General features: G+C 39.0%; 1 protein-coding gene across 2 annotated transcripts; it reads left to right on the forward strand.

Annotated features, from left to right (window-relative positions):
- The first annotated feature begins 2,323 nt into the window (after positions 1–2,323).
- PCMTD2 (protein-L-isoaspartate (D-aspartate) O-methyltransferase domain containing 2) lies at positions 2,324–8,994 on the forward strand. Of its 2 annotated transcripts, none has more exons than XM_009696843.1 (5): positions 2,324–2,654; positions 3,966–4,068; positions 5,820–5,991; positions 6,956–7,079; positions 8,612–8,994. In XM_009696843.1, the coding sequence occupies exons 1-5, from the start codon at positions 2,348–2,350 to the stop codon at positions 8,992–8,994; spliced, it is 1,089 nt and encodes a 362-aa protein (XP_009695145.1). In that variant the 5' UTR covers positions 2,324–2,347. The 2 variants fall into 2 exon arrangements, with proteins under 2 accessions (XP_009695145.1, XP_009695146.1); XM_009696844.1 differs by having other exon boundaries at positions 7,037–7,079.
- Positions 8,995–14,489: the final 5,495 nt, after the last annotated feature.

Genomic DNA, 14,489 nt, shown 5'->3' on the forward strand with positions numbered 1-14,489 from the left:
AAAGGGGAAGATGACAACGTGCAACTGAAGGGATGTTTCAACGCTAGAAGGCTGCTTGGTTTGATACCTGTGTTGTGATCAGCTAATGATCATAATTTTTGCATGTGAACTTTGTCCCTGCTCAGATTTGTAGAAATCTGTGCTTTACCTAGAAGCGTGAAAAGTGCAACTGGGCTAATTGTGGAGGGAGAGGATCTTGTTTTAAAAAACTTAAAAAATTCCCCTCTCCCAATAGGAGAAGGGAAACAAGGTTAAACAAAGATGTGGAATTATCTGAAGAGGAATTTAAATGTCAAAGTTCTATGTTCTGCATATAAAACATGCATTTTATTGGAAGTAAGCTAGTGTCCAGTAAAAGTGATTGTTTCAGAAGTAACTGACACCTGTCGTGACCTGGCTATTCCTTGATCTCATTAGAAAAACGTCTTCCATGTTGTAGAACGTGGGAGAACAGTTGTTGATCATATAGCTGAGCTAAAGCCAGGTCAGACCAGTTGTCCCAGTGGGACTTGTATACATCAGAAAGAATTTGTTGGGGATCCAAAGTGGAACACTGTTAAAGGCACAACTTCTTATTCATACTTTAAATCTAAAAATGTAGATTTTGAGTAGCAAAACGAGCTTAAGTGGAAGAAATAAGCAAGCCTAAGAACAAAATATCCAAAAGAAAGTCAAGGGAATCAACACCCTCAGGGAAGAGAGTATTTTAATACAGAATACTGTTGAAAGCATGATGGCCAAAGATATAAGCAACTCTATATGTGCAGATGTGATGAGTTGTTCTGTATCTAAGAGGAGGAAAAAAAAAGGAATCATCTGATGAACCCACATAAGCCTTCAACTTGATGCTTTTCCACTGTGAAATAATAAAACACAATCATTTTTTGTAGAGAAAATGAAGGAGTAACTATAGAAAAGAGAGGGATGGCATTTTTTTGCAAGTTTTATGAATGGTCTGGGACTGGGTTGATGTGTTTGAGACATGAATGTATTAAAAACTGGCTCGAGTTCCCTGCCTAAGTATATCCTATTTTGTGTGTGTCTACAGGTAATCAGGATGGTATGTTATTTGAATAACTGTGAAATTTCTTTAGACTCCTGTAGCTTTTCTTTGTTTCCTCTGAAAATGGAAGTGTATAATTTGCTCTTGCTGAATGTAACAAATAAACCCTAACAGTTTCGCTGTAGGCAGGTCTTCTGTTCCCAGACATGAACTCTAAAGCTGCTTCTTCTGTGGTTATTGTGAGCAGAGAAAGGCATTGTAAATAAATGCATTTTAAAAAAATCATGTTGTGTTTTCTGAAAAGGAGATTTTATTTTTTTTTAAAGATATGGGAAGGGAAGAAAAGCTAGATTAATTTTGAGTGATAAGTTCTTCTATGTTCTTCTCCTCCTATACCTTTTCCTTTAAAACCTACAGACTACATGAAGTCTATAGCCATGCTTAGTGTAATGCACAGTCAGGGAAGGTGCTTGCTTTTCCTTCCCCGCACACCAACAAGCCTGAACAGGTTGCTGGAGGTGATCATGTTGGTGAAGTCAGAAGTGTTTGTAACTCATAAATCTGTGTCACCGGAGAGTTTCCGAATTGGGGGTTAGCTCATAGAGGACTTAAGAGGACCTAGGAAATTCCACAGGCTTCAGTGGAAATTCTCTCTGCAGTTGCTCTCTATATTGTTAAGTGCTTTACTAATGATGGTGGCTCGAGCTCTAGGGATGAGCCGTGTGAAAGCGGGTTTGCTAAAGTAAGTAAGCCTGCACTCTAAGTCAGAGTTTGTGTGGTTTTTTTAACTTTTCTGGAATCAGCATCCTGATGCATGTTCAAAGAAAATGTAATTTGAGATTTTTCTGGTTCTTGCTGCATGTCTTAGTCTCCGTATTTCCCCTTGATACTACTAGAGATAGAAAGTCTGCGTGTGGCAAGAATTCTGACAGGCAAGCCAAACTTGCACTGTTGGTTGGATTTGCAGTGAAAAATGACCTATAAGCATAGGAGCTAGAATAATCCTTTTATATAAAGGGTTCAGTGGAAAAGCTGACATGCTAGTAAAATGTTGGTAGTGTTTGAAGACAGGCATTGCACAGTTAAATTGCCTATTGTGATTTTCCCCACTAGTGTCAGGTATTAGATGCCGGATCTGCTGCATTTTGGTTTTCATTGTTTGAATGGGGGATGGGGGTGCTGTTGGTACTGTTTTTCTGGTGCTTGTGGTCCTTAGAGTACCTTAAAGATATCTCTCAAAGTACTTCATATACAGCAGCATAATTTCGTGTTGGAGTGCATGTTCTATACCTCACTTTCCTTTATTATTGTTTTAGTTTTAGTGCTTATAGAAAACGGTTGAAGATGGGAGGTGCAGTGAGTGCAGGAGAAGATAATGATGAATTAATTGATAACCTGAAGGAGGCACAATACATCCGGACAGAACTGGTAGAACAGGCGTTCCGAGCCATCGATCGAGCAGATTACTACTTGGAAGAGTTCAAAGACAATGCCTACAAGGACTTGGCGTGGAAGCATGGAAATATTCATCTCTCAGCACCGTGCATTTACTCTGAGGTGATGGAAGCTTTGGACCTGCAACCAGGGCTGTCATTTTTGAATCTTGGCAGTGGCACTGGTTATTTGAGTTCTATGGTTGGACTCATCTTGGGTAAATACCTTTTCAGTCATGTTAACTGTTTATGTTAGATTTTTTTTAAAAAAAAAAGTTTTGAAATGGGGAATGAAGCATTCCTCAAATAATGAAATTAAAAGGTAACTAGGAAAGTGAAAAGTGCATTAATCCAACTGGCTGATTTATCGGAATTCTTGCAACCTTCTTTCTAGAACTAGATGGGATCCGTACTTCTGTGGCAGTTCAGAACAGGCAGTGATGTAATTGCACAAGTGGCTGCAGTGGATTCCTGCAGGACTGGATGCAAACTTGGGTTTATTGCCCCTTAAGCAAGAATGCAGCTTAGGAGCAGGAGAGCGGTGTTTAAACTAGGATTAGGCATGTCCGCAGAAACCTACAACTACAACTGCTCTGAGACTTGTTTGTTTTTGCACTGTCCTGCCTAGACTAAAACATGTTTGAGATCCAATTCTGACTCTTACCAGCATACAGGTGGGAATAGTATCTGGAAAGCAGTTTGTGCAGCAGAACTGGCTTTGTGACCACATCTATAGTGGGCACAAAGCACAGCATCAAATTGCAATCACACAATTGCAATTTGCCCTTAAGTATTTCAGTGAGCAATTATGCTGCCAGGATAGATAGCAAATAACTGTAGCGTATATATTTTCCTTTTGTGGGGGTGTCAAGAATTTTAAGTGCCAAAATGTTTGTTGTCAGGATGGAGCTGCGCTCCCATCCCACATTTTTGGTTTTCTGCTGGATTTTTTGAGATTACCTAGGATGCTAATATGTAACTCCAGGGCTTTTCCAAAAATTCAAAGAATTCAAAAGTTACCAAGTCAGTTCTGAATAAAAAGCGTGAGTACTGAAAAACTTCTGTATTTTCCAATTTTTTTTGCTATTAATTGTGGTACAATGTATGGTGACTGTTTCTGATTCCTTTGAGGAGATTTTTAGCATATCTGCAAGGGGATATAAAAATAACATAAAGATTTTTGGAGGGATTTATTAAGACATGCGGTCTGTTGTTCTGCATTAGAATTTTTTTCCAGGTGGTCAGTTTTACAGCAATAGTATCAATGTTTTCCTCCTACAGAGGAATTTCCTGTATAGTTAAGAGCAAATGATTCAAAATTGTGCAAAACAGCCTCATTTGCTGGCAGAAATTGCAGGTGTAAGTTTGCAGTTCCCGTTGTAGTACTAAGGTAGCTGGCCCTACACAAGCTCTGACTGTCTGACACTCAAGGAGCAATTTGTTATAGGAAGTAGCCAAAACTGTATTCAGTCCTGTTGGATTTGGTGGTGTTGCCTGTTACCGTTATCCTAAGTGTTCTGAATTTGCAGGTCCTTTTGGTGTTAACCATGGTGTGGAGCTTCATTCTGATGTGATCGAATATGCAAAGCAGAAATTGGACTTCTTCATTAAAACAAGTGACAGCTTTGACAAGTAAGCATACGGAATGCCCATTCGGATTCATTTTGTGGATTTGGCTTTAGTCATGGCAGTTCTTGCTGTCATGTGGCAGCTCTGGATTCAGGGTAATCTGAGGATTCTGGCTCCTTAGGCTTGCTGAGCTGCAGTGTGTGACTTTCAAAGCTGATGTGTATTGTGGGGAAGTTTCAGAAATTTTTGCAGTGTTTTTAATAGCAGTACTGCTGTTGCAGAGCTTAGAGGAAGCTGAAGAAGGTTACTTATTTTAAAATGCACTTGCAGGTAACAACTCGAAACTTGCAAATAACAATAATATGTTTGTGATCTGAGGGCATGCATGATTATCAGAAGAATATGAGCTGATTACTGTGGTGGCCTAGTATGTTTTATCTGAGAAGAAAAATAGTGTTTCAAAATATGAAAGTAGTGTTACGATGATGAAGTTGGAACTAAAAGTGCTTGGGATTTGATTTATGTTCTTCCTTAGAACCTCCATTTTGCTGCTGTCACAAGTAATCACTTTCCAGCAAGATAACCATTGCCAATAGTAACCTCAGCAATAAAAGTTGTAGTTGTCATATTTTTGGATCCATCTCACAGTTTGTTCAAACAGGAAAGTAAAGCATCTCTGGATAGTCCTCCTCTTGTGGGAGGAAGAGAATTAAAGTCATTACATGCTGGAATTTAAACTACTCAGCCTTGTGCTGTTCCTGCTGTACTGGAAAGCTACTGATGAAAGGGCTGTATTTTCTTGATGTTGGCAGCAGACAGAAAGTTTTCGGTGTGGATAGTGCTTGCACATAGATGACTGGGCTTTTTCAGAGTCACATTGCTATTGTTTGGATAGGTGTTTTAAGGAAGACTTTTTTTTTTTCCCTCTCTTCAGACAAATACAGTTATGGAGCAAACGTGAGCTGAATTCAGAAATAAACATGACTGGAAAATTGGCATTGCTGAGAGAAGTGTCTGCTGTTAGAACACCATGTGCAGGAGCTGTTAGTTGGCTGCTCTGAATGTCTAGCGCACTTTGCAAAACCAGAAAGCTTCAGGAAGTGTTTAGGAAAAATAGGTGCTATATTGAGCTACCTCTCAAGATACCAGGAGAAGAATAGATGTGTTGTATAACTTCTATCTAAATTGGCTCTTGCATAGTTTTGGGGCATGTAAGAAAACCAGAAGCATCATAGAATCATTCATTTTTCTTCTAAACTGAATCAGAAATGCTATAGGCAAAAATTATTTTTATGAAGGGTGAAATCACCATTTTTTTGAAGCTAATGGCAAAACTTCCATTGGCTTCAGCAAAGCATATTTCTGAAGCATCAGGTGATAGTTCCCCACAACATCTGGAAACCATTTGAAAGCTTTTGAAAATGCCAAAATATCCCTGGTGCAGTCCTTAAAAGACTTTAACTTTGGAATTGCAAGTCTAATACTTATATTTGCAGATTATAACTGAGTTGGCATCAGGTGACTAAAAATAATTAATTCTGAAAAGTTATATGCAACTCAAGTATGAAATTATGCATCCTTATCTTCTGGAGATTTTCATCTATAAATGATCACCTTATTGTGCTGTGCCTTTGAGACTTCTAGCTATGGTCTGTTGTGATACTGTCTAGAATATAGGGGCTTCAGAGAAGAAATCATGTGAAACTGGTTTTTTTCCAAGTATTTTTCATTGTTTAATTTTTTCACAATCATGACAATAATTCATTTGATTAATTGTAATATTATTGTATGTTACACATCTTCTTCATTTTCAGATTTGAATTTTGTGAGCCATCTTTTGTTACTGGCAATTGTTTAGAGATTTCTCCAGACTGTACTCAGTACGACCGTGTTTACTGTGGTGCCGGAGTACAGAAGGAACATGAAGACTACATGAAGAACCTGTTGAAAGTTGGGGGAATTCTGGTCATGCCTCTAGAAGAGAAGGTTGAGTGCCTTTCTACTCATGTTTCTCTTTCAGTTACTCTTCATTCTGATCTTGGTTTCGACAATAGCTCTTCCTTTAGTTTGCCCATCTTGTCACAGGTTGCAGAAAGCATTAAGTGCACCCGTTTTCACTATGAGTGGAAACTGAACTGTGCACACTTCATAATATTTGAGAAATTCATAGCTCTACCAGTCTTTCACGTATTCTGAACTGCTATTCTTGATTGTAGATTTACTTTCATGATGCAGAAAAATACAAGCAAGGCTTTGTTCAAGTTATATAATCTAGTGTGGTACTTAATGGCAAGATATAAAATTTTACACCCTAACTGACGTATGAAAGAGCGTGCAAGTTGTACCCATTTACAAGTGTCAATAGATTCTTCTTAGTAAAAAGTGGGTAACTGCCCTGTGTGCGAGCTCAACGTTGTACCTCAGATTATCTTTTTGGTGTAAAGATGTGTTGTTTTAGTGGACTTGAATGGCTGAGGTGTAGTTATGTGAGCTTTTAACTCTGTCAGGGTAGTTGAGAAGAGCAGAGTTTCTTCCCAGTAAGATGCTGTGCAGTGAGTTAGCGTTAAGAGATTTGAGCTGGAACAGAAATCCAGTGACATGCAGACTTCCTTCCAGAGTGAATGTTCGTCAGTCTGTGGTGAGTTTTCTCAGTGGTCAGGCATAGCTGTTCTGGTTCAGAATTGAGGAAGATCTGGGAAAGCAGGGTGACCCAGATTGCCAGGGCCCATAGTCTGTTGCAACAGATGAAGTTACTTGGGGATAATCCTGTAAGTGGTTCTCAATTTTTCTCAAAAAAACACCAGTGTTTGTCCTTATTACCTCACTTTTGCTGTTGTAGCTTTTAATACTTTAACCACTTGTCCAGGCAGAGAAGTTGTTTGTTCATTTTTTGTTTAAAAATCTTGCTGTAGTTCACACAGTGGACAATAATCTCCTTGTTTTGGTTTAGTTGACTAAGATAACTCGTACTGGTCCTTCTGCCTGGGAGACCAAGAAGATTCTTGCTGTTTCTTTCGCTCCTTTGATTCAGCCTAACCACGCGGATTCAGGAAAATCAAGGCTTGTTCACTTGCGTGAGTACAGATGTTCTTGAATATGGGGGAGATTTCTTCTGCTATTTGGCTATAATCTGCACCTAGCTTCCTTAGATGTAACATCCCTATGAATCCTTTCAAGGAAAATTAATCCAACTGCTTCCTTCTTTGAACAGTTGTCTAAGTCTTGTGTTGGATCCCAGTCTATCTTTGAGGACATCTGCAGAGGCCTGGTGCAAGAATCAGAATTGCATAAAATAGAATCTAAATAAAATGATTTCTTGTGAAATTGTACCAAAAATGTGCGGGATGTTTGGTCATTGTTTTTGCACATGCAGACATCTGTTTCAATCCCAAATTATGTACTGTCATGGTTTTCAGGCACTGTGCCATGGCGGTGGAATATACACAAGCAGTACCTGTGAACGAACATTGTATCTACTCAAAGGCTCTCACTGCCCAGCAATTCAGAATTATTCTGAACCTGGAATGCTTGAGGGATAGAAGTTGTGTACTTTTTGGTTAGCTCTTTGAAATGCAGGTCATATGCAGTGGCCTCAATCTTTAGATTAAGACTTCAGTGTAGAGAGGCCTCTTAAGAACACATGAAGATTCAGATGCTTCCATAAAGAGATTAGTCAGACTTTGTTCTTATTCTGGAAAGGTGTCTTTGCCTGATAAAATGCAGCTCTGTAAGCAGTCCATACAGTGCTGTAAAGTCCATAAAGTACATATTTCCACATGCTTTGTGTGGTGGCTTTGTAGTGAGACCTGCATATGTATTACATGTAGTTTTTTTCTACTGACAAGTCAGCATTCCTGTGACCTGAATGAAGGAATTAGAAGACAGGGGTGTTTGTTTGTTGCAGTTTTAATTCATGTTAGGACATGGATGTGTGTGCATCAATACATTTTTTTTTTTCCCTTTATGCTGCATGCGTTATGTTGTGCTTTTATGGACTGGCAGCAGATAAGTGCAGAAGACACAACAGTCTTCGAAAGCATTAATGTGGGAGGTATTATAATACAATAAGTTATTGTATGCTTCTATAATTACTTTTACCAAATGGTTTCCAGCCTGTCCTCACCCACTAAGTCTGAAGCGGTTTTTGAAGAGCGTAAATAGTACTTATGTTTTACAAGTGAAGAACTTGGCGAAGCTGAAGTAACTTCACAATAGAAAAATCGTTTTATGGAAGAGTTAAATAGACTCCAGGTCTAGTTATCTACAGTAGTAAAATATCTTTTTTTAAGTTATTAAACAGTCACAATTTCAGTCACTAAGTCTACATTCTTATAATCTTTAAGACATGTGTATCTTAAAATAATTGTGAAACTCTTCTTTCATCTCATTCTTTTTCTTCAGTTAATGAGAGAAATGCATAATTAAATTTTGTTTGGAAAATTACAATACAGTTTATCCGAGTTGACAGGAGTTGAATAGAGCTGTTTTTGTAATCACAGCAGGGGATTCAAGTGGCCTGATTTAATTTGAGCAAATACAACTTCTTCTGTGAGTACTATTGAGGGGAGTTTCTCCATATCTGTTCATGGTTTTTGTTTTGTTTTAGCCCCAGTGGCTGTTCGCAGCCTCCAGGATTTGGCTCGCATAGCCATCCGAGGAACCATTAAAAAAATTATACATCAAGAAACAATGAGTAAAAATGGAAACGGGCTGAAGAACCCCCCAAGATTTAAACGAAGACGTGTGCGTCGCCGTCGCATGGAAACTATTGTTTTCTTGGACAAAGAGGTCTTCGCTAGCCGTATCTCCAACCCATCAGATGATAACAACAACAGTGAGGATATTGAGGATGAGAGAAGAGAAGAGGAAGAAACTAAACCCTCTGAACTAAAGCCAGATCCCCCTGTAAACTTTTTGAGAGAAAAGGTCTTGAGTCTGCCTTTGCCTGATCCCTTGAAATATTACCTGCTTTATTACAGGGAAAAGTAATTTCCTTCTTCTAGGAAGTGGGAAGTAGGCAGAAAATAAACTACTACTTAGGGCTTGACAAATGTATACCACTTGCTTGCCTGCTAATATGACCACCCAAGACAGTAGGCTAGCTGAGGAATGTGGCTGCTGTATACTTAAACATTATAGCTTTTTTTGAGTTTCCTCTTTCTTCTCAGTTGTGTGCTATAGTTTTATCCTACAGCAGGGGGATTCCTTAGGAAGCAAGTTGGTGAAATGCTCAGCTGCTTATGGAAAGGAGGATTTAATTCCCTGAAACTAACTGCACAGAGATACTCTAAAAATCTCATGGCTGCTCTACCGAATTGCAGTTTTTAAATATTCTTAAGCAGTTCCCCAAAGACCGTTGCTGTCTGTGCTCTCTCCCACTAAACCTGCCATGTATTTACCATGGTGTGTGTTTAATGGAGGATGAAGATTAGTAAAAACTGACCTGGCAAATCTTGTTTCTTCCAGTAATCTGAAAAAGCACAACTTTTACAGAAAGGAAAGAATTTTTGGCATTATCCTTGTGGCATCCAGGTTTTGAACGAGAAGGAAAGCATCAGCTCCCCTTTGGTTGGTCTCAGTTTTGCGTATAAACTCTATTTAATTTTTCAGTAAAAGGTAAAAATATTTTACAGAACATTGGTTTTCTTAATGGGAAACACCTGTTCTAGTGAATTAGTGTAAGAGATGCAAAGTTGTTTTTTATTTGGTTTTGGTTTTTTTTAGTGATGGAGGCAAGTGAAGAATTGCAAAGCTGATTAGCTTTGACAGGATGCTAGGATAGTCAGGGTTGTGACTGTTGTCTCTGGAAATGTTTACAGAGTAATTCTGAGTGGGGAGTAGGGTAGAGAGGAGATGCGGCGCAGTGTGCTTGTGAAAACTGACTGTGAAAGCAGAATCTGCAGACTCTTCTGTTGTGTGAGATAACTTGGGTCTGCTGGGCTGAACGGAGTGAAACGTAGAGCGCTAGCCTGAGTGGCATGGCTTGTGTCCCAGTAAATCAGCGAAATGTAGTTTTGGGGAGGGTATGAGAACCTGAAAACAGTCTAGAAAGCCAAATTGATGCAGTTCTTAGGTGTTCCTCTGTGTGTGACCCTGCTGTAGCAAGGTGGCTGGAATACAACTTGTACCACATGGTCTGCATACAGTAGGTGGAATGAAGTTAATTGACTAGGTAGGTTATTTTATTCCTGCAACAATTAAGTGGATGTTTTAACAGGCTCATATAGAAGGACTACTCTGTGAACGCTCTGCAATTCTGTGGATGTGAATTACAATTTTTATTCCCAAGTCTTCCTGTAGTGGTGGTGGAAGGAGAGATCAGGTTTAGGAGAGGAAGTTTACTTGGTTCAGCCTGTTTGAAAAATCTACCTAAAATAGTAAAGGCTGGAGAGAAACCCTTGAGCTTGTATTGATGTGAAATACTCCTAAAGGTGAGGTGGGGGTCAACAAAACCCCCCTCAGTAGGTAATGAAGCTATGTTAAGGCATTGCCCCATCAGAAGCACTTAGGTTGGTATCACTTTGATATCTTTATTTGTACTCTGTCTCCTCATTTTCTGAGGAAGAATGAATGAAGACTGTCTTGCCAAAAATATATTGGGTTTTTGGTTAAAGGTACTGGGTTGCACAACTTGCTTAGTGATAAATAGTGTTTCGAAGTTTTGTGTGGCTTTGAAAATAAACAGGTAACTCTTGTACGTCTAAGCCGGAGGTGGAGAACTCTTCCTTGCTTAATAGGCTTTTTGTATATCTTTGAGAATATCATCTGAAAATATGGTGTCATGTGGCCACTGGCATATAACGCAGTCCTAGGCTGTGTTTTGCCTCTGGTTTCCTAAGTCTCCGCTTCGGGTCTAAATGGTACCCCAAGCTATTTTGCTCCCTCAGATTTTTATTTCTTTATTTTAAACGGGGCAGTTCTGTGGCCACTGAGCTGATGGTTTCCTGTAAACATGCAAGTACCCATCTTGGAATTCTGGCAACTACAATGAATTTCTTTCTACAAATGAAAATCCTGAATAGGGTGGTAAATAGAGGCTTAATAGAATCTACGTGTAATATTTCTCTGTGCTTCCCCAAAGGCTGTCGCCTCTGTATTTGTTAGGCGTTTCTGCTTGATAGTTGTCATACCAGGTATGTGTCTGTCTGTATTGTGGCACAGTTTCCATACCCCTACGTAGTACAGGGGGCCTCCTACTTCTGGCTACCAGGTCATCCTTCAGTTTGTTAATTACAAAACTTCTTTTAAAGAAGTTGCTTTAAAAATTACGTTAAACTTCAGGTTCCTATCAGTGAGCCTTGCTGAGATTCTGTTAAAGCTGACCAGCTGAGGGAGAATTATCTTTCATTTATCCCTGTTTGATTTTTATCTGCATCCCACCCCCAGTTGAAAAGATATTTTATCAGATTTTTCACCAGATTTGCCTTTTTTATTACATTTGCTAGATTTTTGTAGCTTTCTATAAGATGCATAAAATACTGCTATTTTTTCCTGGGTAAGGTTGAATAAACAAATATATATGTTCTAGGTTGTCGAATTGTCCCTTTGTCCAAAAACCCACAGATCCAAACAAACACATAGTAGAAATTTTATGTGTAATATAATTGTGAAATAGCATTGCTTATAGCCTGTAAATAAAGGGGAACTGTAAATACATTTTCCCTGTGCACAAGCACTTGCACTGTAGTTTTGTATGCATTTTTAATAGAGTAATTGTAGCATAACTGGTTTTGTATAGTCTGTAAAATGTCCAGGAATTTTACCTGCTTTGTTTCCTTTTGTGTTCTAAGTAGTCTTCACTTTAATTGTATGTGACTCCTTTTAGGTTTCGATAACTGCAGTAAATTTGCAAAAAGAAAAGGACTTCAAGCTGCTTTAATCATCAGTGTGTAAGTTGAAAAATCCTTGTGTAGAAACTAGAGTTAAATTGGCCTGAGGCATGCAGAAGTGTTATGCAATTTAAAGTTTATTAATAAGTGTTTCTGTATCAATAAATTCAGTAAAGACTTTTTAGCCTTCTTAACATGGCTTTGCATCATGTTGTGATTAGAATACGTTGTAGGTAAGTACTTATTTCCGTAATTGAAGGTTAAGACACTAAATACTAGAAAAAGCACTTAAACTATGCACCTGCACCGTATTATTTAGGTGAACTCCTCAGAATAGGATCTCTTGAAAGAAACCTGCCCAGATGATGATTTCTAAGCCTGTGTGTAATGGAGTTGTCCAAGATGTATTTTGGAGTTAGCACACACAGAACTGATCTAGATTTAATGTATCCGATCAGATAAGAGTGAATTCACTTATCTGGCTGTTAGACCTCTTGGCAGCAGATATCAAGAGGTCATTTAGTCCATTTCTGTACTTCAAGGAATTGCCTAAACCAAACATGTCAGGAGTTTGTTTAATGCATTCTGAACTGCTACTCCCCTCTTGTCTACTCTGCTCTGTTTCAGTGCTTAATTAATGCAGATTTTTAAGAGCTGATTTTCAAGGCTTCCATTTAACTAATATTGAGAATAATATTTTGGTTTCAGCTGTATTAGGAAGCTGATCATAAGAGCAAATACAGCTGTTGCTCTTTAAAGGTATCTGTTAACCTTTGTTCCAGAGGATGATTACCTGTAGTCTGTGTTTCTTCCTGTCATGTGTGTGTATGATAGATGTCCTTCTACCAACTATAGCATGAGACTACTTTGGTGTTAATGTTTTCCTTCATGTGATGCTTACTGAAAAAAAAATCCTTCTCTACTTTGGAAAGCTATGGATGTGTTATACAAATGATGTCAAGTAAATTTGTCAGATAATGTTTATGTTCACTTCATAGTAAAATGCACAACATCACAGTTCCCTGGGAAGTAGTGATGAGCTCCTCAGGGGACCTACTCCAATGAAACCTTTCTACTGGGGCAGAACTGGTAGTTAAAAATAAAACAAGAGGGCGGGGGGGGGGGACCCCACACCCAAAAAACAAAACCAAACTTCCTTGCAATCTACTGGTGGGAAAAAGTGTCTAGCAGAGGCTGGAAATGCTTAGCATGGGACACAAGTGTTACAAGTGTTAGCTTTCCTTCCTGTTGCTTAGGAGTTAACTTTTTGTTCTTGTTCAGAGCTGCACACTCCTTTCTAAACAATTTGTCATGTTGATGGAAAATAAGATAAATTAACGTAAGAGTAATGGAAGTGTGATTGCCAGTGTTTCGTAACATCTCACAAACATCCCATTTGTCATGAAGGGGAGATACGCAAGGTAGAAGAGGTATGTTTCAAGTGAAGATCTGCTTCTCAGTAAATGTGTAGGTTGCAGAACTTGCCTTTTTGTACTCAAATTATTCCCTGTGGTATGGCCACCATTGAATCTGCTGACTTGGCTAAACATCCTGTTTCTACAAAGTAGTAGGCAAATACCCATCGATCCTACCAGAAGCTGCCACCCACCGCACAGCAAGGCGCTGAAATAAGATTCCTAAGACAGTATGTGTAGAAGCATGACTGATGCCTAGCCCAGCATTCCTGTTAGCAATGTAAATAAAGCTGGAAGGGATTTTTTTTTTGTGCAGATGGATGGTTTAGAACTCAGAGTTTATGCACCAAGATGTAATCAAAGGCAGAAGGCAAAAGCCTTGTACTTGTAAAATGGCCAGATGTACTAGGAAAGTCATCAACGACTTTCTTAAATACTGAAGCATGGTTTCAAGGGAGCATTTTTGTTTATTTTCCTAGAAATACTGCTTTACAGAGCACCTTCTAAGTAGCTGTGTTTACCTTGTCCTAACAGAGTCAACGTGTTTTGGAAAGAGATGAGATGGGGAGCAATCGGGCTGGAAGAACCTATGAATTGGGTCTTGAAGACTTTAACATAACCCACCTTGACTTTTGTGGTGCACCTGAAGGATGCACTTCTAATGCACTTAACTTCTCAAATTGGAATTAAAAGCTGTCATTCACATGGAACAATCTGCTGTCAGCTGCCAATCGTTACATAAAGGCTGAAGCAGATAATTTAGTTTTTTACAACCGGTTTTGGTGAGAGAGGGTTGGGTGGCCACTAGAGGACAGTCTGCTCAAAACCATGAGTTGGGGCCACGGGGGGAGCAGGGGGGAGTTCAGCGACCTTGCTTAGAGTTCAAAGTGATGTCAGGGCAAAGAAACAACAGATTGAGGACTAGAAGCAGAAAACCTGTGCTATGATACCCTTTTATAGCTGGAAAAAACACATAGCTTTTACTATGACATGAAATTTGTAAGTGAAACCCCAAAACCCAACACACTCTCCCCAAATGCTCAAGTGACAAAGAATCTGAAGGGAGGAGAGAACCAAGGAAGTTGAAATGTCACTCTTGTTAAGTACTGCTTTGTCATATTAATTATATTATCGTTTACAGTATAAAGTGGACGTGCAGGTTGATGGGAAACTTTCGTTTGATCTTCCAGGTAATGTGGAATCGTGCCCTGTTTGGAATTCCTCAACTACCTTTATGTCC

The sequence above is a fragment of the Cariama cristata genome, unplaced genomic scaffold (genome assembly GCF_000690535.1).
Source record: "Cariama cristata isolate BGI_N322 unplaced genomic scaffold, ASM69053v1 scaffold7093, whole genome shotgun sequence".
NCBI classification, from domain to species: domain Eukaryota; kingdom Metazoa; phylum Chordata; class Aves; order Cariamiformes; family Cariamidae; genus Cariama; species Cariama cristata.

Excerpts from the sequence above, each read along its gene's own strand:
- PCMTD2 (XM_009696843.1), top strand. The coding sequence starts at position 2,348 with ATGGGAGGTGCAGTGAGTGCAGGAGAAGATAATGATGAATTAATTGAT. Across the intron at positions 4,069-5,819 it reads ACAAGTGACAGCTTTGACAA|ATTTGAATTTTGTGAGCCAT; the intron begins GTAAGCATACGG and ends CTTCATTTTCAG. Across the intron at positions 5,992-6,955 it reads TCATGCCTCTAGAAGAGAAG|TTGACTAAGATAACTCGTAC; the intron begins GTTGAGTGCCTT and ends GTTTTGGTTTAG.